Source organism: Mus pahari, chromosome 2 (assembly GCF_900095145.1).
Source record: "Mus pahari chromosome 2, PAHARI_EIJ_v1.1, whole genome shotgun sequence".
Lineage (NCBI taxonomy): Eukaryota > Metazoa > Chordata > Mammalia > Rodentia > Muridae > Mus > Mus pahari.
The window spans coordinates 89,880,548-89,903,817 of NC_034591.1; the positions used below are offsets into that span (position 1 = coordinate 89,880,548).

Consider the following 23,270-nt stretch of genomic DNA (forward strand, 5'->3'; position numbering starts at 1 on the left):
ATCCAGCATCTTTGGTACAGAGTACTAAGCTGTCAAATCCAGCATCTTTGGTACAGAGTACTAAGCTGTCAAATCCAGCATCTTTGGTACAGAGTGCTAAGCTGTCAGGGAGTGCTGGGGCTAGCCAGGAGGGGCCATTTGGGACTTTTCTTCTTTCCTTTTCTCTCTGTTGGTCATTTTCCTACTTAGGCCCGGCCTCCATAGACGGGAGTTGGGTCATTCCTCCTTTGGTTTGTGTCTCACTTTTAAAGCACCTTTCCCCATGGCCATACTATGTACTGAGTAGAGTTTGTGTTGTTCTCTTAAATAAAATCTGAGATGATTAGAACTTTTACCTTTTTTTTTATTAAGGAATCAACTGAATTTTTCATTTATTTCTTTGAGCAGTACCCTCCTCCTGTTTTCCTGTGCTCACCGAGGGCCAAAACTTTGTGGAAAGTTCTTGATGAAACTTAAGATGTGGGTTCTGACTTCTACATAGCTAGAAAATCCAAGGCACAAAGTACATCATTCTTTGAGCAGAGATACTGATTTTAATGTCATCTAGGATATTAAACAGTAGCAGAACTCTGTAGTTTTGATTCAGAATTGTTCTTTCCAACCCTAAACAGCTTTTTTAGGGAATTCAGAATGATAAGTAGATCCTTAGTAATCGCATTAATCAGCATTTCTCCCTGGAATCCATGATTAGTGCATTGAGAGTAGTTTAGCTCCTTAAGGAATTTTCTAGTCCTGGAAAACTCTGGATTGAAAAAGGAGGTAAGGTACCAGGTGTGTCATATGTAATTGCACTCCTTGAAGGGTGAAAATATTGTAGTACCTGCTCCCAGAGACTGGAATAGATCAAATGTATAATCCTGGCTTGGGTTTCTCCTCCAAGAAAAACAAGATCATTTTTGGAATAAGATGTGAAGATTTTTTGTTTTTATATTAGGTTAACTTTTTATTTAATTTTTTTCATACAATATTTTTTCATCATGTTCTTTCTCTCTCTCAAAAAAAAAATAGGAACAAAGATCAAAACTAATAACACAAAATATACAAAAGCAAAACAAGCACACACACACACACACACACACACACACACACACACGGGGCCTGTTTTGTATTGATCAGCTACTCCTGGGCACGGACCTGCTCTGCAGTGTGGTTGTGTGCAGTGTCACTAGGGAAGACAATTTTTTCTTATTTATGTTAGTAACTTGAAGATTTCATTCAAGAGGCCAAATGTGCCATCTGCTCCTGCCTTACATTTAAGGCACTTTTCAGCCCATCTCTAACAACTCAGTGTGAGTTTTCATAGACCCGTCATTACTGTGTTTGGACCATTTGACAAGAATGTTTATATTCTGGCTCTTCCAACAACTGTGTTGGGAGGTCCCGAGCCCCTCGTTATGAACCATGGCCGTAATGTGTCAGGCAGGTGATAATGCTCTTTGAGCTCCATTCTCGATTTTATCTCAGATTCCTGTAAACATGGAAACATTTTAAGAAACTATTTACAGAATGTCAATGAGTGTAGCTCTTTTTACTTTGATTTGCCTGTGTTGCCATGAACACAGACCTGACAGATACTGTCCGGGAGAATGGGGATTACAAAGGCTGTGAAAATGTCAAATGAAAGTAGTGTGGCCACTGAACTTGGGATTTTTATAAAAGCAGATGTTTTGGCCTTAGGTGGGTAATACCTTCATTAGAACTCAATCTAAAGCACATGCTGTATTCTGAAAACACACTAGTAAAGGACATTCTTTCCCAGTATAGTCAAACAGCATCAAGGCCTTTCCCTGGTCCTGTAAGACCCCTGAGTCTTTAAATTCTTCCTCCTGCCTGAGCCCATCATCACTAAGGTTTCATCTGCACTGCTGCTCTCCGATGCAGTGCAAGCGCCCCTCCTGCCACTCTCGAATGCAGCGTGAGCTCCCCTCCACAGTCTGCACTGTGCCATTTAAAACACGTTGTAGTCCTGTGTTCATCTCAGCATTTGTTTCCTCGCTGGCTTCTCCTGAGCAGGCTAATGATCTGCCCAGGCACACAGTAGGCTCTCAGGAAATACTTGTTAGATGGATGAATGATTTACAGAAGTACAAGGCCAGAAATGTGTGAAAAACACAAAAGCATAAAACCAAACTACAAAACCAAGAACACAACTGACAACAGCTAGACCAAACGTAGACATAAATGCCAAAAATCTGCCCAGTAACTAGAACCAGATGTGATTAAATAAAGAAGGCCTGTGGAACTGGATGAGTTTGAAACACATTTGTTGTAAGACAGAAGGCAGTTGGCAAACATTGAGGCCAGTAGTGACTCTGTTTGTGAGGTGGTCTGTTTTTAAGTGAGGGTGTGGAGCGGAGAGTTTGGGCTTTATCCGAAAGCTCTTGGTAGAGTGGCCTCCAAGCAGATGGTTAGAAGTGAACGAGTTTGACATTAAATTTGTCTTTATTCTCTTCTTGTCCTTTTGATTTGCAGGATGGCCAGCCATTGGCAGGACTGATCCAAGATCACATGGTTTCAGGTGCAAACATGACCATTCGGGGATGCTTTTTCACCCGGGAACAGTACATGGAACTGGTGTACCGAGGGCTCACAGACAAAGTGGGACGTGTGAAGCTCTTTCCTCCCGCCATCCTGAAGCCCTTCCCGCTGTGGACAGGAAAGCAGGTAGCTGGGAGAATCGCAGCCAGTGTATAATTTAAAAGGAAATAAATCTCTTATATAACACTTTCAAAACTGCTCTAAGAGATCCTAGACCAGAGACAGAAAAATCTCTAATCATGAAATAATGTGATTTTTCTTTTGGGTGGAAAACTCAAAGGTATATCTACTAAGAACAGGTTGCATGGTGTCTTAGTCAGGGTTTCTATTCCTGCAAAAACATCATGACCAAGAAGCAAGTTGGGGAGGAAAGGGTTTATTCAGCTTACATTTCCATACTGCTGTTGATCACCAAAGGATGCAGGACTGGAACTCAAGCGGGTCAGGGAGCAGGAGCTCTGCTTGTGGACGTTGTACATCGTGGTGCGCACTAGGCTCCGCACCACGATGTACAACGTCCACAAGCAGCACCAGAAGAGGGCATCAGATCTTGTTAAGGATGGTTATGAGCCACCATGTGGTTGCTGGGATTTGAACTCCGGACCTTCGGAAGAGCAGGCGGGTGCTCTTACCTACTGAGCCATCTCACCAGCCCCCGCATGGCTTCTCTTTATTGAGTCTAAAATAATTTGGTGTCTAACTTGATTCAAATACAGTGCTAATGGCAATGGTGTTGCATCTCTAATAATAAGGTTCGGTGGTAAATACCACGGGCTTTGCTGAGTTCTTTAAACTTGTTTTCTTAGTGCTTAAATTCAACCTTCTCTCTTTAGATGGTAATGGCAAACTTAATGTTAAATTACACATTCAAGGTTATCAGAGACAGAACTGGAATTCAAACCCAGGATTTTATTAGTGCCCAAAGTAACCATATAATAGTATACATGGAAATCAAGCAATGAAGTACACAACAGTATATTCTTCTACTGTTGCCTGAGCCTCCAAATTTAGCTTCAGAATTCTTGGCTCTTTATCTGTAAAAAGTGGGTTTGAATTAATCTCTGCAGCCTCTCCTCCAATTCTATAATTCTTTCTAGTCTGTGAGCATGTGATTCGACTAGTTTTAGTTGTTAAGGTTTAAAGTCATTGTTTTATAAATGTCACTGTAGCAAAGTACTTTATGTGAGGGAGAGTTTACATCAGAGTTTCAAAGCTTGCCATCTTGGCCACTTGACTGTTGCTTCTGGACCTTTGTGTGGTGAGTCAGATCATTATGGTAGGGAGCATGTGGAAGAACAGAGGGACTCAATGAGGACAGGAGACAGAAGAAGAACCAAGAAGCATGGAAGAGATAGACCATTCAGAGGCATGGTCCAGAGGCATACATCTCCTACTATAATAGCCAGTTCAGGAAACTCGTCAGTGGCTTAGCCCAGTGACGGTGTTAGCACTCTCAAGATCCAACCACCTTTCAGGAGCCCCTCCAGAGACAGAGCCTTCAACACAAGAGCTTTTGAAAGAATGGTTCATATTTAAACTATTACAGCTATTGAACTTGGCTTGCTAATATTTTGTTTAGAATGGATGTTACCTTTCTCACCACTGTGATGATACACCTGACATGACAGGAACTCGAGGAGGCTGGAGGCCACATTGCATGCACAGTCAGAAAGCCTAGAGACACAAACCTAACACTTCTGCTAGCTCACTTTCACTTAAACTGGGACAGTCCCACATCCAGGGGTGACTCTCCTCAGTAAAGCTGTCTTAGGAATATCCTCAGAGACACACCCAGAGTTGTGTTTCCATAGTGATTCTATTTTTTTTTTTTTAAAGATATATTTATTTATTATATGTAAGTACACTGTAGCTGACTTCAGACACTCCAGAAGAGGGAGTCAGATCTTGTTTCGGATGGTTGTGAGCCACCATGTGGCTGCTGGGATTTGAACTCCGGACCTTTGGAAGAGCAGTCGGGTGCTCTTACCCACTGAGCCATCTCACCAGCCCCTCCATAGTGATTCTAAATCCCATCAAGGTTACAATGAAGAGTCACCATCACAAACCACAACTAAAATGTTTACTGTGTGTGTTTGTGTGTGTGTGTTTCTCTACAAGTGCTATGGCACTCATGTATGTAGAAGTCAGAGCACAGCTTTCGAGTCCGTTCTCTCCTTCCTTAGAAGGGTCTAGTGACTCTGAGCCTGGTTGTCAGGTTTACACGGGGTCTTTCCCTACAGCCATCTTGCCAGCTCCCAAGTACTTTTTTTGGTTGTTTTGTTCTGTTGTAGAACATGATTTTAATATTTTCAACTGTTAATATTCAACAAACAGTAATTATTTTAAGATATATTTTGTTTTTATGTCTCCCTTTTCAATACTGATTTTATTATCTTGGATATTGTCTCTGTGCCCTCTGGTTGGTCTGGCTAAGGGTTTATCTATCTTGTTATTTTCTCAAAGAACCAGCTCCTGGTTTGGTTGATTCTTTGCATAGTTCTTTTTGTTTCTATTTGGTTGATTTCAGCCCCGAGTTTATTTTCTGCTGTCTACTCCTCTTGGGTGTATTTGCTTCTTTTTGTTCTAGAGCTTTCAGGTGTGCTGTCAAGCTGCTAGTGTAAGCTCTCTTCAGTTTCTTTTTGGGGCACTCAGAGCTATGAGTTTTCTTCTTACCACTGCTTTCATTGTGTCCCATAAGTTCTGGTACGATGTATCTTCATTTTCATTAAATTCTAAAAAGCCTTTAATTTCTTTCATATTTCTTCCTTGACCAAGTTATCATTGAGTAGAGCATTGATCAGCTTCCATGTGAATGTGTGCTTTCCTTTTTTGTTGATATTTAAGACCAGCCTTAGTCCATGGTGATCTGATAGGGTGCGTGGGACTTTTTCACTCTTGTATCTGTTGAGGCCTGTTATGTGACCAATTATATGGTCAATTTTCCCAAGTACTTTTTAAGCAGATTGTGGGATCTTGGTCTCTTAGGGTGTTCTCTCCTTCTGTATGCCCTTCCTCTCTGTCTATCTGTCTGTCTGTCTCTCTCTCTCTCCTGGCTCAGGATGTGGTAAGTTTGCTTCTCCTCACTATCCTTGACAGCAGTACCCTGACCAGAAGCAGCTCTCGATCACTCTAGATTTCATTCTAGATGGTTTTTATAAATGATTTATTAATTTTTCTATTTTTTATGATTATATAAAAGTGCAGTTTTTGTATTTGTCCTTAATAAATTTAGTTGTTAGGTCTGCCTTTCACATTATTTTTCATTGTAGGAATAATACAAAAATAGAAGTAATAATTAGAAAAAAAGAAAAAAAAATTAGTTGCCCAACAGAAATACAAAAACAGAAAAGGAAAAATTCCCTCCCTCTCCATGTTTGTTCTCAGTATGCACACATAGTCTTACCAGAAGTAAATAAGAATAGGGTCATACTATAGTGTCCTCAGGGCTGCTCAGAACTGAACCGTGATTAAGTTCTACAGTTTTAAAAAATCCTCATTAATATTTAGTTTATGAATATTAGCGTTTCATCTGCATGTATGTAAATCCTGTGTATGCCTGGTGCCCTTAGAGGCCAGAAGATGGTGTCAGACCCCAAGAACTGAAGTTACTTAAGAGTTATTAGCCCCCCTGTGGGTGCCAGGAACCAAGCCTGGTGCTCTGGAAGAACAGCCAGTGATCCTAACCACTGAGCCATCTCTTTGCGCCCACTCCCATCCCCCCCTATTTTTGTATCCTACTATGTAGTCCAGGCTGGCTTTAAACTTGTCAGTCCTGCCTTCCAAATGCCTGGATTATAGGCATACACCACCACACCCAACTTGACATTCAGTTTTCAACATGTATTTAAGATCACCCCTCTGCTGACCTCTGGAACCTGAAGCATGCAGCTCTCCACTGTTGTTTAGTGAGGAGGCTGTGAGTGAGCGCTACATCCTTCACAGGGAGCTTTGTTTATCAGTCCTTTTCTTAATCCAGTTTTTACTGGATACTTGTTTTATGTTGTGTTCAACTGCCCACTCCTTTCAATTGACACTCTACTATTTATATATAATTATGGTTCAGGGGCACAGTGTGGCATTTCCATTTGTGAATGCAATGTATAATGATCAGATATGGATAGCTGAAATGTCTGCCACCCTAAATGTTGACTATTTCTTCATGATGGGAGCTTGCTAAGTCCTCTGTAGCAGCTGTTTTGAAATGTACAGTTATTGGCATCCAGATATTCTGCTGCGCTGTGGAGCGTGAGAGTTACTCTTTATTCAAGCAGCCCTCTTGTACCTGTTAACCACCCTCTCTCTCTGCAGCCCCTTCTCAGCTACTCATAGCCTCTTTTCTACTTTGTGCTTCTCTGAAGTCAAGTTTAGAACACACACTATCTGCTTCCTGGGGTCTGAGTATATTGTAGTAACATGTGCTATCTCCGAAGGCTCAGCTCTTGTACAATAAGGTTCCATTGTGTTTAGTGCCTGAGTAGTGTTCCCCTGTGTATGCCACCACCTGGTTGTGGCTGTTTCGTTATAGATGAATGGCTAGCTTGATTCTGAGCTTTCCCTTTCCGTGGGTGTGTGCCATGTGGCCTGTCTGATTTACATGGGAGTTCTGCTTCTAGTGTGCTTGGGGAAATTTCATGTTTTCCATAATTGTTGTGTAAGTGAGTGTTTCGTTTCCCTTTTCCCTGGTTCTTGACAAGTCTGTTTTTTAACATACTCCACATATGACAAGAAGTCTACTTAAGCGTTTCTGTGTGCCCAGTTGGCAGACCCAAACTTTTTTGTAATTGCTTTGTAACTTAAATTCAGCGCCCTTGATGGTACTGGGTGAGCGGGTTCTGAGTTTGTACGTGTAGAGCGGCCTCGGTCTCTTCAGCCTCTATGTTGTCGAGTTCAGTGATATGAGTATCCCCCTAGTTGATTTAAGTATCCCTCTATTTAATACCTACTTCTTGATAGGCATTTAAATTTTTAATTGGTATTCTTTTATTATTATTTCAACTAGTGCTCTAGTCAATATTTGTTTCTTCATACTGTAGGATATTTTCATGGGGATGTATTTTATATCAGTTTCTGGAAATTGTTATCCAGGTTATTTACATTTTGAAACGTGTAAAGAAATCCATTTGCTTAAAAAATGTTTTTAAAGATTAATGCAGATTAGCATAAAGCTATTTTAAATTATTTTCATATATACTGATATCCTTTGCATCTTTATCATTTGTTATTTTTGAAACAGGGTCTCTCACTCTCTAGCTCTGGCTAGCCTCGACCTCCTGTGTAACCAGATGGCCTTTAAATCACTTAGATGCCTCTGCCTCCGCCTCTTCTGTGCTGGGATTCCTTCCATGTCCCACTCTAGTCTGTATGACTACCTAATTTGTGCATTTCCTCTAAATTATTTCAAACAGTATAAGGCTAGTGTGGAATACTACAGTTTGTTTATCCATTTCAGTTGAAAGTGAATAATGAGGGTTGTTTCCACTTCTTAACTATTACAAGTCAATCTGAGATACTTTTCAGATGTTCTTTCTATTGCAGGAGAGCTAGCAGGCCGTGTTTCTCTGTGTGTGAGTCGTTGGATGTTTCTTACTTTACTCCAAATTCCAGTCTTGACGGTGCCCAGCTCTGGCAGCACCCCCACTAGCCATATGTTGCTCTGGTTAAGTTGCGGCTTGTGGTAAGCAGTAGCCCAGGGAAGCCTCCCCTTCTGCCACCACTCCTGTCTGTGCTCACCCTCATGATGCCTTCTGTGGCTGCGCTGAGTTGTGGGGAGGATGAGCCCTCTAACCATCGTCCACTCTGAAAGCAGAGTTACCTGCCCTCTTTATTTTTATTTCTTACTTAGTTCTTTTTACTTTCATGCTTGCAGGTATTTTGCTTGCATGTGTATCTGTACACCACATGTAAGCAGTGCCTTTGGGGGCCAGAAGAGGGCATCAGATCCCCTAGAATGGGAGTTAACAGGCAGTTAGCTGCCTTGTAGGTGCTGGAATTGAACCCAGGTTCCCTTTAAGAGGGGCCGGTGTTCTCAACTACTGAGCCACCTCTCCAGCCCCAGAACCTGTCCATTTGTCTCAACTCTGCTCCTTCTGGAAGGATGTACTTGGCAGCTCTTCCCAAGCTGGTCCATTGTCCTCGGGACACCTGCCTCCCTCTGCAGAACACCTGCTTAAGAGAGTTCATGCCTCTCCAGGCCTTCTTTCAACTACTCTTTGCTGATGATAACCCTTCTGGTTGACTCGGGAAAGACACCCTGACCTTTCAGTACTAATGTCAATTCTAGTTACATCAATTTACTTGTGGCACTTAGCTCTGTAAAAGCTTGGTATCAGGTTATGAGCTTATCAGTCTTTATCAGTGTGACACCTATTCTTTAAGGCGTTTACTGTGTTCAGCTTGTAGACCTGGAATGTATTTACAGTAAATGGTACTGTCAGGAGTTAAGTCAGATCAATCTTTTGTGTAAATACTTGTTTTCCCAGGATTCATGTTATAATCCTCGCTCTGCCTCCCACCCCCCGGGATAGTATTACAGAATGAGGATTTGGGGAACTGTTTAGGTCATAGGAGCTTGTGAGTCTTCTAAGCATTCCATCCACAAAGTCAAGACAGAGTAAGAAGTCTTCACTAATGAGCTAGAAAGCATGGTGCTCCCCAGATTCTGAGTCTGCCCCCATAACTATGAGAGATACATTCCTCTTCATACCCTGGGTTGGTTAGGGCATGGGGTAGAGTCGTCAGGTACTTTCCTTCCGTTCAGGCTAAGCCTTTCCACTCACCCTTCTGTCCCTTGTCCTAAAACGCATGATCTTGTCTGACTGCCCTGGCTGGCTGAGGCCTTCCATGGCCATCTAACTAAAACAGCCGTGCCCTCGTACACTCTGCTCTTACTTTTCCTTGATCTGTTTCCTCCAAAGCAGGATCCTCGAGGGATCAAGGCTCCAAGGAGCACTCTTCTCTCCCCAGTGCCTGCCTCATAGTAAACACAGGGTAGATAATTGCCAGTGAGTGAATGCATCTTGTCTGCAGGCTGTGAACAAGCAGTGCTGGATCTGTCAGTGCTCCTCAGTGCGTGACCAGTACCAGGCACCCCGATCCCTGATGTCTCACTCCAGGTCTCACTCAGATGCTTAGGCCTCCTGTGGAGAGCAGAGCGCCTTAGGTAGTTTTTGGTTTTTCAAGACAGGGTTTCTCTGTGTAGCCCTGGAACTCACTTTGTAGACCAGGCTGGCCTCCAACTCAGAAATCCGCCTGCCTCTGCCTCTGCCTCCCAAGTGCTGGGATTAAAGGCGTGGGCCACCATGCCTGGCTGCCTTAGGTAGTTTTTATGTCCTTGCCTTGAGAATACAAGCTCTGTGCAGGGAGGAAGTCATTAAACTCAGTAGTGATTGTCCCTACTTGAGGACGACTGAGGAGTGTGTCCCAGCTTTCGGTCCAGGCAGGTAGGAGCCTCACCAGCTCTCTCAGCTTCTCTCAGCTTTGCGAAGCCTTCACTTTTGTTATTTTACCACATTATCTGATATTTGCTTTAACCCCAAAGCAATTTCTATTTTTCCTCCCCTTCCTTTGACCTATTCAGAAATTGAATGCAAGTCAGAGAGATTGTTCACTTTAGGATAAAGTGGTTTCCCTAGTTGATCTGCCTGGCCTCATACTGACTTTGGCAATATGTTCTAATCTTCTGGCTCGTTCTGTTTTCACCTGTGTTTGGCTTGGTCTCTCTTCAACATGTCTCTGTAAAACTTCCAGTAAAACTATCTCCTCCTCCTCCTCCTCCTCCTCCTCCTCCTCCCTGCCCCCTCCTCCTCCTGTCTGCCCCACTTCCCTCTTACAATGCCTCTCTTTCCTCTCTTTTTGTGAGAGTTAGGCATCTGTTCTGCCAATCTTTCATCACTTTGCGTCTCAATTAGGCATCACGTTCAAACATGAGTTCTTCCTTCTACAAACTAACTTTACCTTCATTGTTTAGGATTAAAGGTGTGTACTGAGGTTGTGTCTATATTCCAGCCAGAGGGATGAAAGGTGTTTGCTAAGGACTGAACCACACCACAACTAGAATTTTAGTAAAAAACACAATCTTGGGGTTCACTCTGTGATCAGATAACCTTCAACAATGATGCTTGAGTGTATGTTAGTGTATTTTGAGGGGACTTGTCTATTGGAGGACCTGTTTGCCTTACTGTGCCTTGAGAGCATGAGAGACTGCATCCTGAGGTGACAATCCTTCCCCTTCGGCATATTGTCCTCCTTTTTCCCAGGTTGTGTCGACCCTCCTCATAAACATAATTCCAGAGGACTACACCCCTCTGAACTTATCTGGAAAGGCAAAAATCGGCAGCAAAGCCTGGATGAAGGAAAAGCCACGGCCTATCCCTGACTTTGACCCTGACTCCATGTGTGAGTCCCAGGTACGGCTGCCCTTTCTAAAGTGGATCTCTGTCCCTGGAGGTAGGCAGGTGAACTTTAAAAAAACATGTTCAAAAGCTGATGCTATGCCTTAGAAGACAAGGTGTGTCCAAGGTGGTGCCCCTTGTGTTTACGACGTGGTCGGGGCTGCCCTCTGCCCTCTGGCTCTCAGTATGAAACACCTGCTGATTTGGGAAGGCTTCCTAAAGCTGGTGCTGATTCTTCAGTGCTTACAGCACAGAACTTGCTCTGTCCTTCAAGATCTCTGAGTGCTGTGAGTTAGCCAGATGCTGTGAGGTTCCCATTCCCACCTCCAGACATTCAGAACCAAGCTTCGGGGAGGCCAGTGTGATCACCCTCCACTGTCTCACCCCTGTGAGAGCACACTCACACCAAAGACTACCAACTCTGTGTGCTCCTGGTAAGCAAGCAGCTCAAGTCTGCCGCTGGCTGTATTTTTAGCAAGGCCTGCTCTCCTTTATCTCCCTCTTCCCTCTTTCTTTTCCTGGGGTGTTGGGTATTGAACTCAGGGTCCCCTGCACACTTAGCATGAACTCTACCAGTGAAACCCACCCCCACCCTGTGTCAGGACTAACAGATGCCCTAAGCAGACAGACCTGGAGCAGCCATTGCTTTTCCCTGTATAGATCATCTACTTACTGTGTGCAGTTAAAAACTTAGCCAGTGTGTGTTCGACTCCCTCATCTAAAGTGTGTATTAGTTTCATATATTCCCTTCTACTTTCCCTGAAGGATTTGAGGCAGGTCACAGTAAAGGGACATAAACAACTAAATATGGGTAGCTCCTACAAGAGATGACCCCTGCAGCCTGGCTTTGGTGACCCTTCCCTGCACAGGTGATCATCAGGGAAGGAGAGCTGCTCTGCGGAGTGCTGGACAAGGCACACTATGGGAGCTCTGCCTACGGCCTGGTGCACTGCTGCTATGAGATCTATGGGGGTGAGACCAGCGGCAGGGTTCTCACCTGCCTAGCCCGCCTCTTCACTGCCTACCTACAGCTCTATAGAGGTTTCACCTTGGGTAAGTACTCGGCTTGTGGCCCTGACTCTGTTCACCTTACAGGATGGCACCTAGGCCGTTTTCTTGATGGATGTTTAGGCTCTTCCGATCAGTGCTATCCGTCTGACTTTTCACAGCCAGTGCTCCTTTCCCTACAGCAGTGCAAAGCAACCCTCCCATTCCCATTCCCATTCCCATCCTGTCCCTTCACCCCACTCGTTAATAATAGTATAAACTCCCGCACCCAGCTCACAAGTGAAAACCAGACCTAACCAACAGCCGTGCTTGAAGCTCTTCTAGCCCATGCACAAACAGGAATGGTTCAGTGCACTGGTGATCCGTATGCCAAGGGTTGACAGAGCAAGCAAGGCCATGGAGGGGGGAGGAGAGCTTGGGGAGGGCTGCCTAACCCCATTCTAGCCCTGTTTGGTAGGGATGGCCTGGAAGGATGGCCTGGAAGCGACCTCATGCAGGGTCTGCTTTGATGCTTTTGGCTTCCACGGAAAGGAATCATCTCCTCTTCCTGTCTTCAGAAGCCTCAGATTTCCAGGCTACTGTAATAGGAATTCCAGATGTTTGCTCTAGCTTTTAATGCCTTCCCACTCCAATCTCTTTTTGTTGTTGTTGTTTTTGTTTTGGGGTTGTGGGGTTTTTTGTTTGTTTGTTTGGTTTTGGTTTTTTTTGAGATAGGGTTTCTCTGTGTAGCCCTGGCTGTCCTGGAACTCACTTTGTAGACCAGGCTGGCCTCAAACTCAGAAATTCGCCTGCCTCTGCCTCCCAAGTGCTGGAATTAAAGGTGTGTACCACCACACCCAGCCCCACTTAAGATCTCTTAAGTCTGGCATTCTTGGGTAGAAACAACGTTGTTGGGTTGAAAAGAAATTACTGTACTTGACGTGGATGCGTGGATTTGTGCTTGCATGCATGCATACAGCTATAGATCAGGTTCCTGGGATACTCACTGTCAGCCTCTCTTCTACTGCTGAACAGCCAAAATCTCTAGCCATTTCATCCCACATATATTTATTGGATGTAGCCAGCAGAGCTTCTGGCTAAAAGCAGAAGCTTGAAACTCAAGCATTGGCTTTCTTCTGTGTATCTCAGTTTTGAGCCCTAATTGTATTACAGAATAGAGGTTATAATGTTTAGGCCTCCATAAGCATTCACTAATGTTAATATAGCTGTTCCAGAGTTTCCCTTACCTGTGGCTCTCAACTTTGGGTCTAAGCATCACCAAGTTTACAAGCCAGTGCAACTTTAGGCCTGGACCCTGTTGAACTTCTCTGTTTGACTTTGCAGGTGTAGAAGACATTTTGGTTAAACCAAATGCAGATGTGATGAGACAGCACATCATTGAAGAATCTACCCAGTGTGGACCCCGGGTAAAGAGGAGGACTGGGAGGCTGTGGCCTGCTGTCCAGGGGTGGCTTAACCTTGCAGAATAAAACCACGCCCTCCTTTAGCTAGAGCTTCCTGTTCCTTTCTTCTTTTTAGGCTGTCAAGGCTGCATTGAACCTGCCAGAAGCTGCATCATGTGATGAAATCCAAGGGAAATGGCAGGATGCCCATCTGGGCAAAGACCAGAGGGATTTTAACATGATTGATATGAAGTTCAAGGAGGAAGTGAACCATTACAGCAATGAGATTAACAAGGTTAGCCTGGCCATACAGTGCACAAATCCCCATCTTTTTGAATGCTGATTTCTGTTGGTTTGTTTTTAATTACATTTGATTCTCACCCTGAGCCTTTTAGATCAGCCCAACTAGGTGAAGTTTGAAGTTGGGTAGGTAGAATCCGTCTTTGTGAAGAGTTCACACTGTGAGTCTGGGAAGGCCTTGGTTTTATGCTACAGGGGAACGCTTTGAGCAGCATTTCTAAATGTGTTTCTTTGAAGTTGCTACATTAAAGGGGCTGAAGAAAGAAGCTTGCCTGTAGAACCACTCCACTGTAGGTAGATGTACAGAATGAAAGGCATAAGTCTCTGATGCTTATGCAGTAGCGCCAAGGGAATGCCTGGCCTCCTGTTGTACTTGGTACTTGCTGTGTGACCTTAAGTAAGTGGTGTGCCTGGGCTCTGAGTTGCTTTCACCGAGAAGCAGGCTCCTCCTACGGCAGGTCAGAGGGAGATGGGAATCTGCATGGGTCAAGGTCACATGTGCTCTCCCTGTGCTCCAGTCTTGTGGTTTGGAGGAACCGCCAGCCTGAATTTCAGCCTGGTAGACCCAGGGATCTGGCCTGAGCAAAGAAATGGCAAGGCTACTACTCAGCATCAGTTTGTCTGTGGATCCTCTCCCTGCCGTTCAGTTGGTGGCCTAGAAGAGCGCTCTCCTCAGTAGAAAGTGTTATTCTAGGAGCCTCGTAGCACTGCCTGGGAAAGCAGGAGCCTTGCCCTCCAGGGCTGACAGCACATCTTAGAATTGATTCTTGTCCCGTGGCTCACTTCCTGCCCACTTCCAGCCCAGGCTCTGCAGCTCCTGTGCTGAGTTGGGTGTCTTGATCTCCAGACAAAGGCTGAAACAGATTCAGAACCCATGTCATTGTCCCCCAGGATCTCCCTGTGGGCTTCCTCACTTCTGCTGGCCTTTTGCTGAAGCAAGGCTCCCCACCCAGTGCTTGGTGTCATGCTGGCGAGTGTGGACATTGGTAAAATGCTGGCTCTTTGGGGATCCAAACGGTGCTTTCCTGGGCTGATTCATTAGTACCTCACCTTAGATTTTATTCTTTGTTTACATTTTTTTTATTATTTTATATTCATTGATGTTTTGCCTACCTGTACTGTGTGAAAGTGTCCGATCCCCTGGAACTGGAGTTACAGACAGCTGTGAACTGCCGTGTAGGTGCTGGGAATTGAACCTGAGCCCTCTGGAATAGCAGCCAGTACTCTTAACCACTGAACTATCTTTTCAGCCCAGATTTTATTCTTACCTAGTGTCTTATCTAATCACTGTTCTATTGCTGTAGAGACACCATGAGTAAGGCAGCTCTAATAAAGGAAAGCATTTAATTGTGGGCTTGCTTACACTTTCAGTGGTTAGTCCATTGTCATGACAGGGAGCATGGTGGCACACAGGAGTCATGGTACTGGAGATGTAGCTGAGAGTTCTACATCCTGATCCATAGGCAGAGGCTTTTGAAACCGCAAAGCCTACCTCCAGTGACACATTTCCTCTAACAAGGATCCTTCTGATCCTTTCAAATAGTGCCACTCCCTGGTGATGAGTCTCTGGGCTGTTCTTATTCAAACCACATCTAGATCCTCTCCATGGCACTTGCCAGCTCCCACCCCCACCCCTCCCCTGCTTCTCAGCCTTTTGTTTCCTTATTTGATGCTGTTTGGCCAGTGAATGGAACCTGGGGCTCCTGTGAGCTTAGCACACATCTATAGGCTTTACTGAAAGGACCATCCAGATAAGGCTTTCCTTTGTCTTAAGTGCAGTTCACTCTTCTCTCTGGCTTTATTGTTTTTGTGTCATGGTTTTACCTTCTGAATGTGGGATTTCAAAAAAAGATGAGGTCACTGACTAGTGTATTGATTTAATCCACAGGCATGTATGCCTTTAGGCTTGCACAGACAGTTCCCCGAGAACAACCTGCAGATGATGGTGCAGTCGGGAGCCAAAGGGTCAACCGTGAACACGATGCAAGTATGAACAAAAATAGCTCAGCCAGTTTGCCGGTGGGGTGGGCTGATGTCAAGAGTCAGCTTTCAGGTTCATTTCTGCTTTTAATACATCTTCAGTCCGTGTAAAATATAACTAAAAATACTAAAAAGCCCTGAAGCATATAGTAGTCAGTGCAGGTGCTAACCACTGTCAGGACTTGATAGAAGTATGCAGGTAGGTTACATACCATGTGAGATGTATTATAGCAACAGGCATTGGTCTGTGTATATATGCATGTTATACCTGCACATCTTCCGTCTATGTAGAGTTTCAGTGCAAATCTTGATGTTAAAATAAGGAGATGGATGCCTCAATCACTGAAGTGCTTGCTTCACAAGCCCAAGGACCTGCGTTCAGGGCTCCAGAATTCACCTAAAAAGCTGTGCATGGCAGTTGATGTAGTCCCCTTGTGGGTGGGGGAGGCAGACCCTCAAAGGTCATACTGGTCAGCCATGCTAACCAGAATGATGAGTTTCAGGTTCCGTGAAAGACCCTGTTTCAGAACATGAAGGTAATTCGAGATGAAGGAAACACCCAGTGTCCGCCACTGACCTTCACAATTACACACATGAATTCACATACACACCACACACAGAATCTTACAGTGTTGCGTGATCTACTGTTTTCATTTACATTGTAAGCATTGTTCTAAGGATCATTTAACCTCTTGAATCTATTATTTTCCCAGAGTTCCTTGGTGCTATGGAGACATTTTCACAGATCTTAGTGTCTGTTTTGATGTGGGTTTTGTTGTTGTTTTCAATCTTTGGGGGGTTCTTAGAGAGTATGCACCATCCTTAGGTGAGTGCCAAGACAGTGTGGACTTGAGAGACTGAGCAGATGGGTGAGCTGACTTCTCTCTGGCTGTGGGATTATTGTCCCCTCTGGACTCCATCCATATCCCCATTGGAACCTTATCTTAGAGTTTTTATTGTTGGGATTAACACCGTGAGCTTGGGGAGGAATTGATTCCTCTTACAACTCCATGACTAAGGGAACTCAGAACAGAAACTCAAGGCAGGACCTGGAGCAGAAGCCATAGAGGAACATTGCATCCTTTTATTACAACTCAGGACCACCTGCCAGGGGTGGCACTGCCCCCAATAAGCTGGCCCACCCACATTAACCATTAACAAGGAAAATGCACTGCAGGCCTACTTCCTGGCAGCCTGATAGAAACATTCTTTCAACTGAGGTTCCTCTTCCCAGATAATTCTAGCTTATGTAAAGTTATTTTAAAAAAAAAAAAAATCGAAAACAAACCCAAGCAGGACAAACTTCAAGGCATTCCCAGGTATAATACAGGTACACCGTGGTGACTTAAGTCACGGTTTCTTTTAGGCATCGCTTGTCCTCAAGTGGGAGGGGGAGAAGCCAGAACCAACTTCTCCTTGGAATGTTCTTTGGCTTGTATACGCATCTAGGTTGGCCTTCAGGTCTGACATCATTTCCAGATGCTTTTCCTGAGGGGAAGCTGGAAGTCCTGCTGGGACAGAGTGTCACTCAGCACTCAACCCTTGTGTGTCATTTGTGTTTTGTTTCCCCAGATCTCTTGCCTGCTGGGCCAAATTGAATTGGAAGGTCGGAGACCCCCACTGATGGCGTCTGGCAAGTCACTGCCCTGCTTTGAGCCTTACGAGTTCACCCCCAGGGCTGGTGGCTTTGTCACTGGAAGGTTCCTTACCGGTATCAGGCCTCCTGTATGTGTATTTTTGGCATTTTCCCTTAGTTCTATGCCTAGAAGTGGTCAATTGAGACCTCATTAGTAATAGTACAAGAACAACCAAGTGGGAAACAAGTGGGAAACGTTCAAGGCATACCTGCCAGACCGCATGGAGATGCCCACTGTGATACTAGGGCCAGCAGAGTGCTTACAGTAGGCATGTGATCATGTTAGTGGTAAAATGAAAAGATGGAGCCTGTTGTGTTGGCTTGTGCAGTAATCCCAGTACTTGCTCAGGGAAGAATTGTCATGTTTGAATCTAGCCAGAGCTGCATAGCAAGTCCTCATGCCTCAAAAAACAAAAAACAACAACAAAAAAAAAACCATGAAAAGACAAGATAGATCTTGGTCTCACCCTTTCTGTAACGTAGCTCTTTAAGCCAGTTCTTTGCCGCTTCAGAAGCAACCAAAAGGGGGGAGTATCAGTCACCAAGGTGCTTAATCACCGAAAGGAGCACGATAGAGATTGATTTCATGAGGTCCCCATTTTCTGTTCTCTCCCCTCACTCCATAATGATGGGGCATCTGTACATCTGTATATAGTTTTGCTTCAGCAAATACAATTTTCCCCTAAGGAAATCCCCTTTTGGATGTCCGACCTTTGGTTTCATGGGGTTGTACACATGTTGTACATGGTGTTGTGCGCGGATACCAGGTCTGGAGTGAAGGGTTGTAAGGCTGCTAATGCTCTAGAGACCCCACCATTGGCCCCACACAGCATTTCCAGTATCATCCCCAGCCTATGGCAAGAGATACTAGTGGGTTGATGTCAAATGTTTCAAACTCTGACTCACACCTTTGAGTATATCAAAAAGTCACTGAGCTGGGCTGTGAACTACCATATAGCTCTCGATGGTAATCCCAATTAGTCAGGAGCCTGAGGCAGGAGGATCATAAATTCAAGGCTAACTTAGATGGCATATGAAGACTTTATCTCAAAACTAAACAGAGAAGTTTAGGGAGTACTTGAGCTACAGGATCCAGGTCTGGGATTTGCAGGACAGCGGTGAACTCCAGCATTGCTTCTCACTGCAGAGTGGCATACAGTGTCCTGAGGATGCATGAGGGAGTGCATTTAGGGCTTCTGGCTCCTGTTGCGTTTGATCCACATGTCCCTACACCTCAGGCAGGAAGATAGCAATCCCAGGGCATCACAAGTCTTTAGGAGCTATTGGGGTTATGAAAGGCAGGATTCTAGGATCTAGGAAATGAACAACCTGCATGACTAGGAGAGAGTGCATAAGGTGACCCTGCATGGTACTCACTGACACATTGGGCTCCCACTTTCCCCATAGGAGTTCTTCTTCCACTGCATGGCAGGACGAGAGGGCCTGGTGGACACTGCTGTCAAAACCAGCCGTTCTGGCTATCTCCAAAGGTAAAAAACAAAGTTCCTCTGATAGGTGGGTAGGTATCACCCACGACCCTGCACCCGTCATGTACATTCTTTAGATGATAAAAATCTCTTTTAATTGGCTCCATGAGACAGAAAATAGCCCAGAGTGTTTCTATGTTACTGGTAGAGCATGCCTCCAGAGGTTTACACAGTAAGCCCTGTGTTCTACAGGTCTTCTAGGTGTGCCTTACCTGTGAGCTGCATATGCCTCAAAATATCTGAACACAACCCAACACAGAATTGTAACCCCACATCAAAGATTATGGGATTCTTTTTGCATCTATAAAGCTCAGTTACATAGTTCTTAGGCGTGAACTTTGTAGACGACAGCATGAACAGTAACCAGAGGTTGGACATGCCTGGAAGGTCAGCAACCTGGAAGGTCTTCAGCCAAGACCTTTTCTTTCCTCTCTGGTAGGAAAAGAAACAGTCTCGTACCTAGCCACATTGGGTAGACAGAAGGATCTGAGCCCAAGGAATGTATGCTAGTGGGGCTAACCATAGGAAACCGAGGGGATGCAGACCCCAGGCCTCCAGCTGCGATGCTGAGCGTGTGGGCAGAGTGACAGGAGCCAAGTTCCTTCCCGACTTCCCCTTGAAACTCTGCCCACCGGTTACTGCTTTGACATTTCTTCTGAGCTCAGACTTGCCAAGTCTGCATACCATGTTGTGTTCCCTCCTCCTTGACTCCATGGCATTAGAGACGGAGGACACGAGTTGAGGACACTCCTGAGTGATCTGTTGGTAAGAAATGCATCTGGAGCTGGTAGTGCACAAGCAAGGTCGGGAAAGTAAGGTCAGCCCCTTTTCTTCCCAGGAGCCTGGGTTACCTGACCTTTGTGTGAGCAGAGGTTAGACCTCCACTCCCCCTAAATTGTTCAAGAATACAAGTGTAGCATAAGAAAAGCTGGAAGCACATGATGGGTAAACTCTGCATGGCAGGATCCAAGTGTGGGAACCCATAACGAGAAGACTAGGAGGATGTGGGGATCTCTGGCTGAGCAGAAGAGCAGCAGCAAAGCTCTGTACCTCTCAGGACTCACCTGCCAGTGGGGAGCTGAGCAGGAGGAGGCACAGCACAGGCTTCTGGTAGGGAAGTGGAGAAGGCACAGAACTGCTCACTCAAGTTTTCAGGCCTGAGAGGCAGCACGGCACAGTTGACAGGAAACAGAACACTGTAACAGAGGGGGATATGGCTGGCGATTCAAAGTAGATGTGTCAGTAGGCCATTAGAGATAAGACCTGAAGCTCGGAGAAGCAGTCTAGAGACATGGACATGAGGGGCAGCTGTTAGGCCCTCTAAGGCCAGCATAGCAGCGGGCCAAAGACTGACATCACTACCACCATGTGTGGTGAAAGGAGAGCTGGTGTTTGTCACCAGCTTGCCAGGCTCTGAGTCAAACACCATGGATGTGGTGGCTAAAGCTGAGCTCTACTCTCCTAGCTTGGGTTGGCTGCTAAGGGACAGAAAACGGGGTCTTAGGAAACTGCAGTAGATGCTGAGTTGTGACCAAGACAGAAAGCAAAGGAGGGTGAAGGAGCCAGCTACCATAGAGGACTGGAGACAAAGGTCTTCAGGTAGGGGCATCATGTAAGCATTTAGTCCCTGATGCTGCCCCTTTGCTTGGCAGTCTACACTGACAGTTTAAGAATTCTTCCTTCTCTTCCTTTCTTTGCCTGCCTGTGATCCTAAGGATGCTGGCTGCTCCTGTAGAGCTCTGAGATGCAGCAGAGCGAAGGGGCAGGGAGCAGCTGAGCTAAATGGGAGCCTGGCCTTGGGAGTGTGGCAACCAGACCACTGAGGTGCTCTCTTCCTGGAAAACGGTCAGGAATTGTAGCCTCTGGATGTTGCATCCCAAGGCCTGGAGCACTGGAAGTGGTCCATCCTAGAGTTTCTCCTGGAACAGTAGTCCCCTTCCTTCCCCTCAGCACCGCCCTGGGAGGTGTTTTCCATGGGCACTGAGCAGGGAGTTTCCTTACAGATGTATCATCAAGCACCTGGAGGGGCTGGTCATCCAGTACGATCTGACGGTCCGTGACAGCGATGGCAGTGTGGTACAGTTCCTGTATGGGGAGGACGGCCTGGACATCCCCAAGACACAGTTCCTACAGCCCAAGCAGTTCCCCTTTCTGGCCAGCAATTATGAGGTAATGTCAGTAGTTATGAGTGATAGCTGGAGCCCTGCCACTCCATCTATGTGACCATTGAGAAAAGCCAGAAATTTTGTAAAACCCCAACCAATGTCCAAAGGCATTTGATATTTTCAGAGCTCCTCCTTAGACTGTGACCACACAAGGTCATGGTGACACATGAGTATCTGTGGACAGCAAGTCTGGGTTCCTCCTTGGTGCAGTTGAGGACTGTAACAGCCCTCTGCCCGGTTTTATCTAAATGCTGAAGCTATGATAGCCAACTGGTGGGAGGTGGGCAGGGGTTTGAACACAGGCCTGCCTTAGACGTGTCTGTAACTTGTGTATTTCTTAATGCCAAATAATGGCATTGCCATGGACCAAGCAGTTACTATTTTCAGCCTGGGAAAGTGAAACCATGAGGACTTGGTTCTGATGGCAGAAATAAGTTCTCACTCCTGGCTGGGTCCTCGCCTTACGTGCACCTTTCCCAGTATCTTTGCCATCTTTCCCTCTTCCTGTTCTTAATGAGCTGATCTCTCTCCTAACAGTGAAGGCTTTTTTTCACAGGGTGTTTGTTCCTTCCAGACATTGATCTGGGGACTCTTTTTTTTTGGGGGGGGGGGTTCGAGACAAGGTTTTTCTGTATAGCCCTGGCTGTCCTGGAACTCACTTTGTAGACCAGGCTGGCCTTGAACTCAGAAATCTGCCTGCCTCTGCCTTCTGAGTTCTGGGATTAAAGGCGTGCGCCACCACACCCAGCTGATCTGGGGACTCTTAATGCACCTTGAGTCACTTGAAGTCATATCGTGTGGTCCATTTTTCACGCTGTCATCTTGTTTGTGTGGTTTGTTTATTTAGGTGATAATGAAATCCAAGCATCTTCATGAAGTTTTATCCAGAGCAGATCCCCAGAAAGTGCTCCGCCACTTCAAAGCCATTAAAAAATGGCATCACAAGCATTCCAGTGCCCTGCTGAGAAAAGGCGCCTTCCTCAGTTTTTCCCAGAAGATTCAGGCAGCTGTGAAAGCCTTGAACCTAAAGGGCAAGACCCAGAATGGCCGCAGCCCAGAGACCCAGCAGGTAGCATGGGGAGGCTGTGTCCACAATGCCTAGCATGTTCGGGCCGCAGATAGAGGAAGGATAAGAGTTGCTCCCTAATAGTGTGATATCAGTCCAGATGCCAGTGGTAGCCATGTGAGACTATGACTAGGAGACTCATTAAATGTATGAGTAGGGCTTGAAGGAGTACTAGGGCTCTGATGGGCAGGAAAACTCAGAGAGACCAGTCATAGAAGTGGAGAGGGCATCTGAGCAGAGCTCTGGATAGAGACCTGGGAGAGAGAAGGCCAGCCTGGGTTTGGGAGAGAAGTGCTGACTAGCATTTAGTAGTCACCTCACTCTGAGTGTCATGATTGCCTGGGACAGGTCTTTGTCTCTTATTCCATAGTCAGGAATACTGTCCATCTGACTCCAGAGGAACCTAATTGGACAGTAAATAATGATGTCATGCCCTTACTATGCTTTAGACAGGTCAAGGTGAATTGCTGGAAGCATCCTGGTCAGCACCGTGCCATGGGACAGACTCTGTCCCTGTTATAAGTGTTGAGCTGGTTCTTATGTCACCACAGCCAGCCAGGTCCCTGCCCCATGCTTCCCTGTTCTCCTCCAGAGCCAGTGCTTGGAGTTGTAGACTCCTGTCCTGATGCCTTCCACATAGCTAAGACACAGCTTGCTGTCTGTTCAGATGTTACAGATGTGGTATGAATTGGATGAGCAGAGCCGATGGAAATACCAGAAGAGGGCTGCCCCTTGTCCCGACCCTAGCCTTTCTGTATGGCGCCCAGACATCTACTTTGCATCTGTGTCTGAAACATTTGAAAAGAAGATTGATGACTACAGTCAGGAATGGGCGGCTCAAGCAGAGAAGAGTTACAAAAAATCAGAGCTTTCCCTCGACAGGTGAGGTGTCACGTTGATCTGTGACATGGTGTGTGAACCTCCAGTCCGGGCCAGGAGAGGAAGGAAGGCAGCCTTTACCTGCATCTCAGAAGGTCTCCTTGGCCTTCAGAAGCATATAGAAGAGCTTACATAGGCACGTAGCTCTATGGCTTCCTCCACGTGTGCTGCCCTCACACATCCCGGTTTGCTGGGTGAGCCCCTTCCACGGAAGATAATGGTTGTTGCTAATGGGCCAGCCACCTGGGAAGGATGGTTAGTACATTACAGAGTTATGCAGCGCAGCCACTGCATAATACGGGTGTGATTTACACATGCAGATGCACTCCCCTACCTCTGACTGCCTGGTAAACCTGAACCTATTTCCAGCGGGTGCTAGTTGGGGAGGGAATGTGAATAGTCCCAAAACAACCACTGCTCAGGAGCCTTTGTCACTGGC

At 45.7% G+C, this 23,270-nt stretch overlaps 1 protein-coding gene across 2 annotated transcripts in view; it reads left to right on the top strand.

The window, feature by feature from the left end:
* Positions 1–23,270, top strand: part of Polr1a (RNA polymerase I subunit A) — a 65,505-nt gene that overhangs the window by 29,924 nt on the left and 12,311 nt on the right. For both annotated transcript variants that reach the window (XM_021189950.1, XM_029534879.1), the window contains exons 14-24: positions 2,473–2,664; positions 10,794–10,943; positions 11,798–11,981; positions 13,260–13,342; positions 13,455–13,613; positions 15,507–15,605; positions 17,171–17,323; positions 18,642–18,724; positions 20,725–20,890; positions 21,734–21,955; positions 22,620–22,834. In XM_021189950.1, coding sequence (XP_021045609.1) covers positions 2,473–2,664; positions 10,794–10,943; positions 11,798–11,981; positions 13,260–13,342; positions 13,455–13,613; positions 15,507–15,605; positions 17,171–17,323; positions 18,642–18,724; positions 20,725–20,890; positions 21,734–21,955; positions 22,620–22,834 — 1,706 coding nt within the window. The remainder of the gene's footprint in view (positions 1–2,472; positions 2,665–10,793; positions 10,944–11,797; positions 11,982–13,259; positions 13,343–13,454; positions 13,614–15,506; positions 15,606–17,170; positions 17,324–18,641; positions 18,725–20,724; positions 20,891–21,733; positions 21,956–22,619; positions 22,835–23,270) is intronic.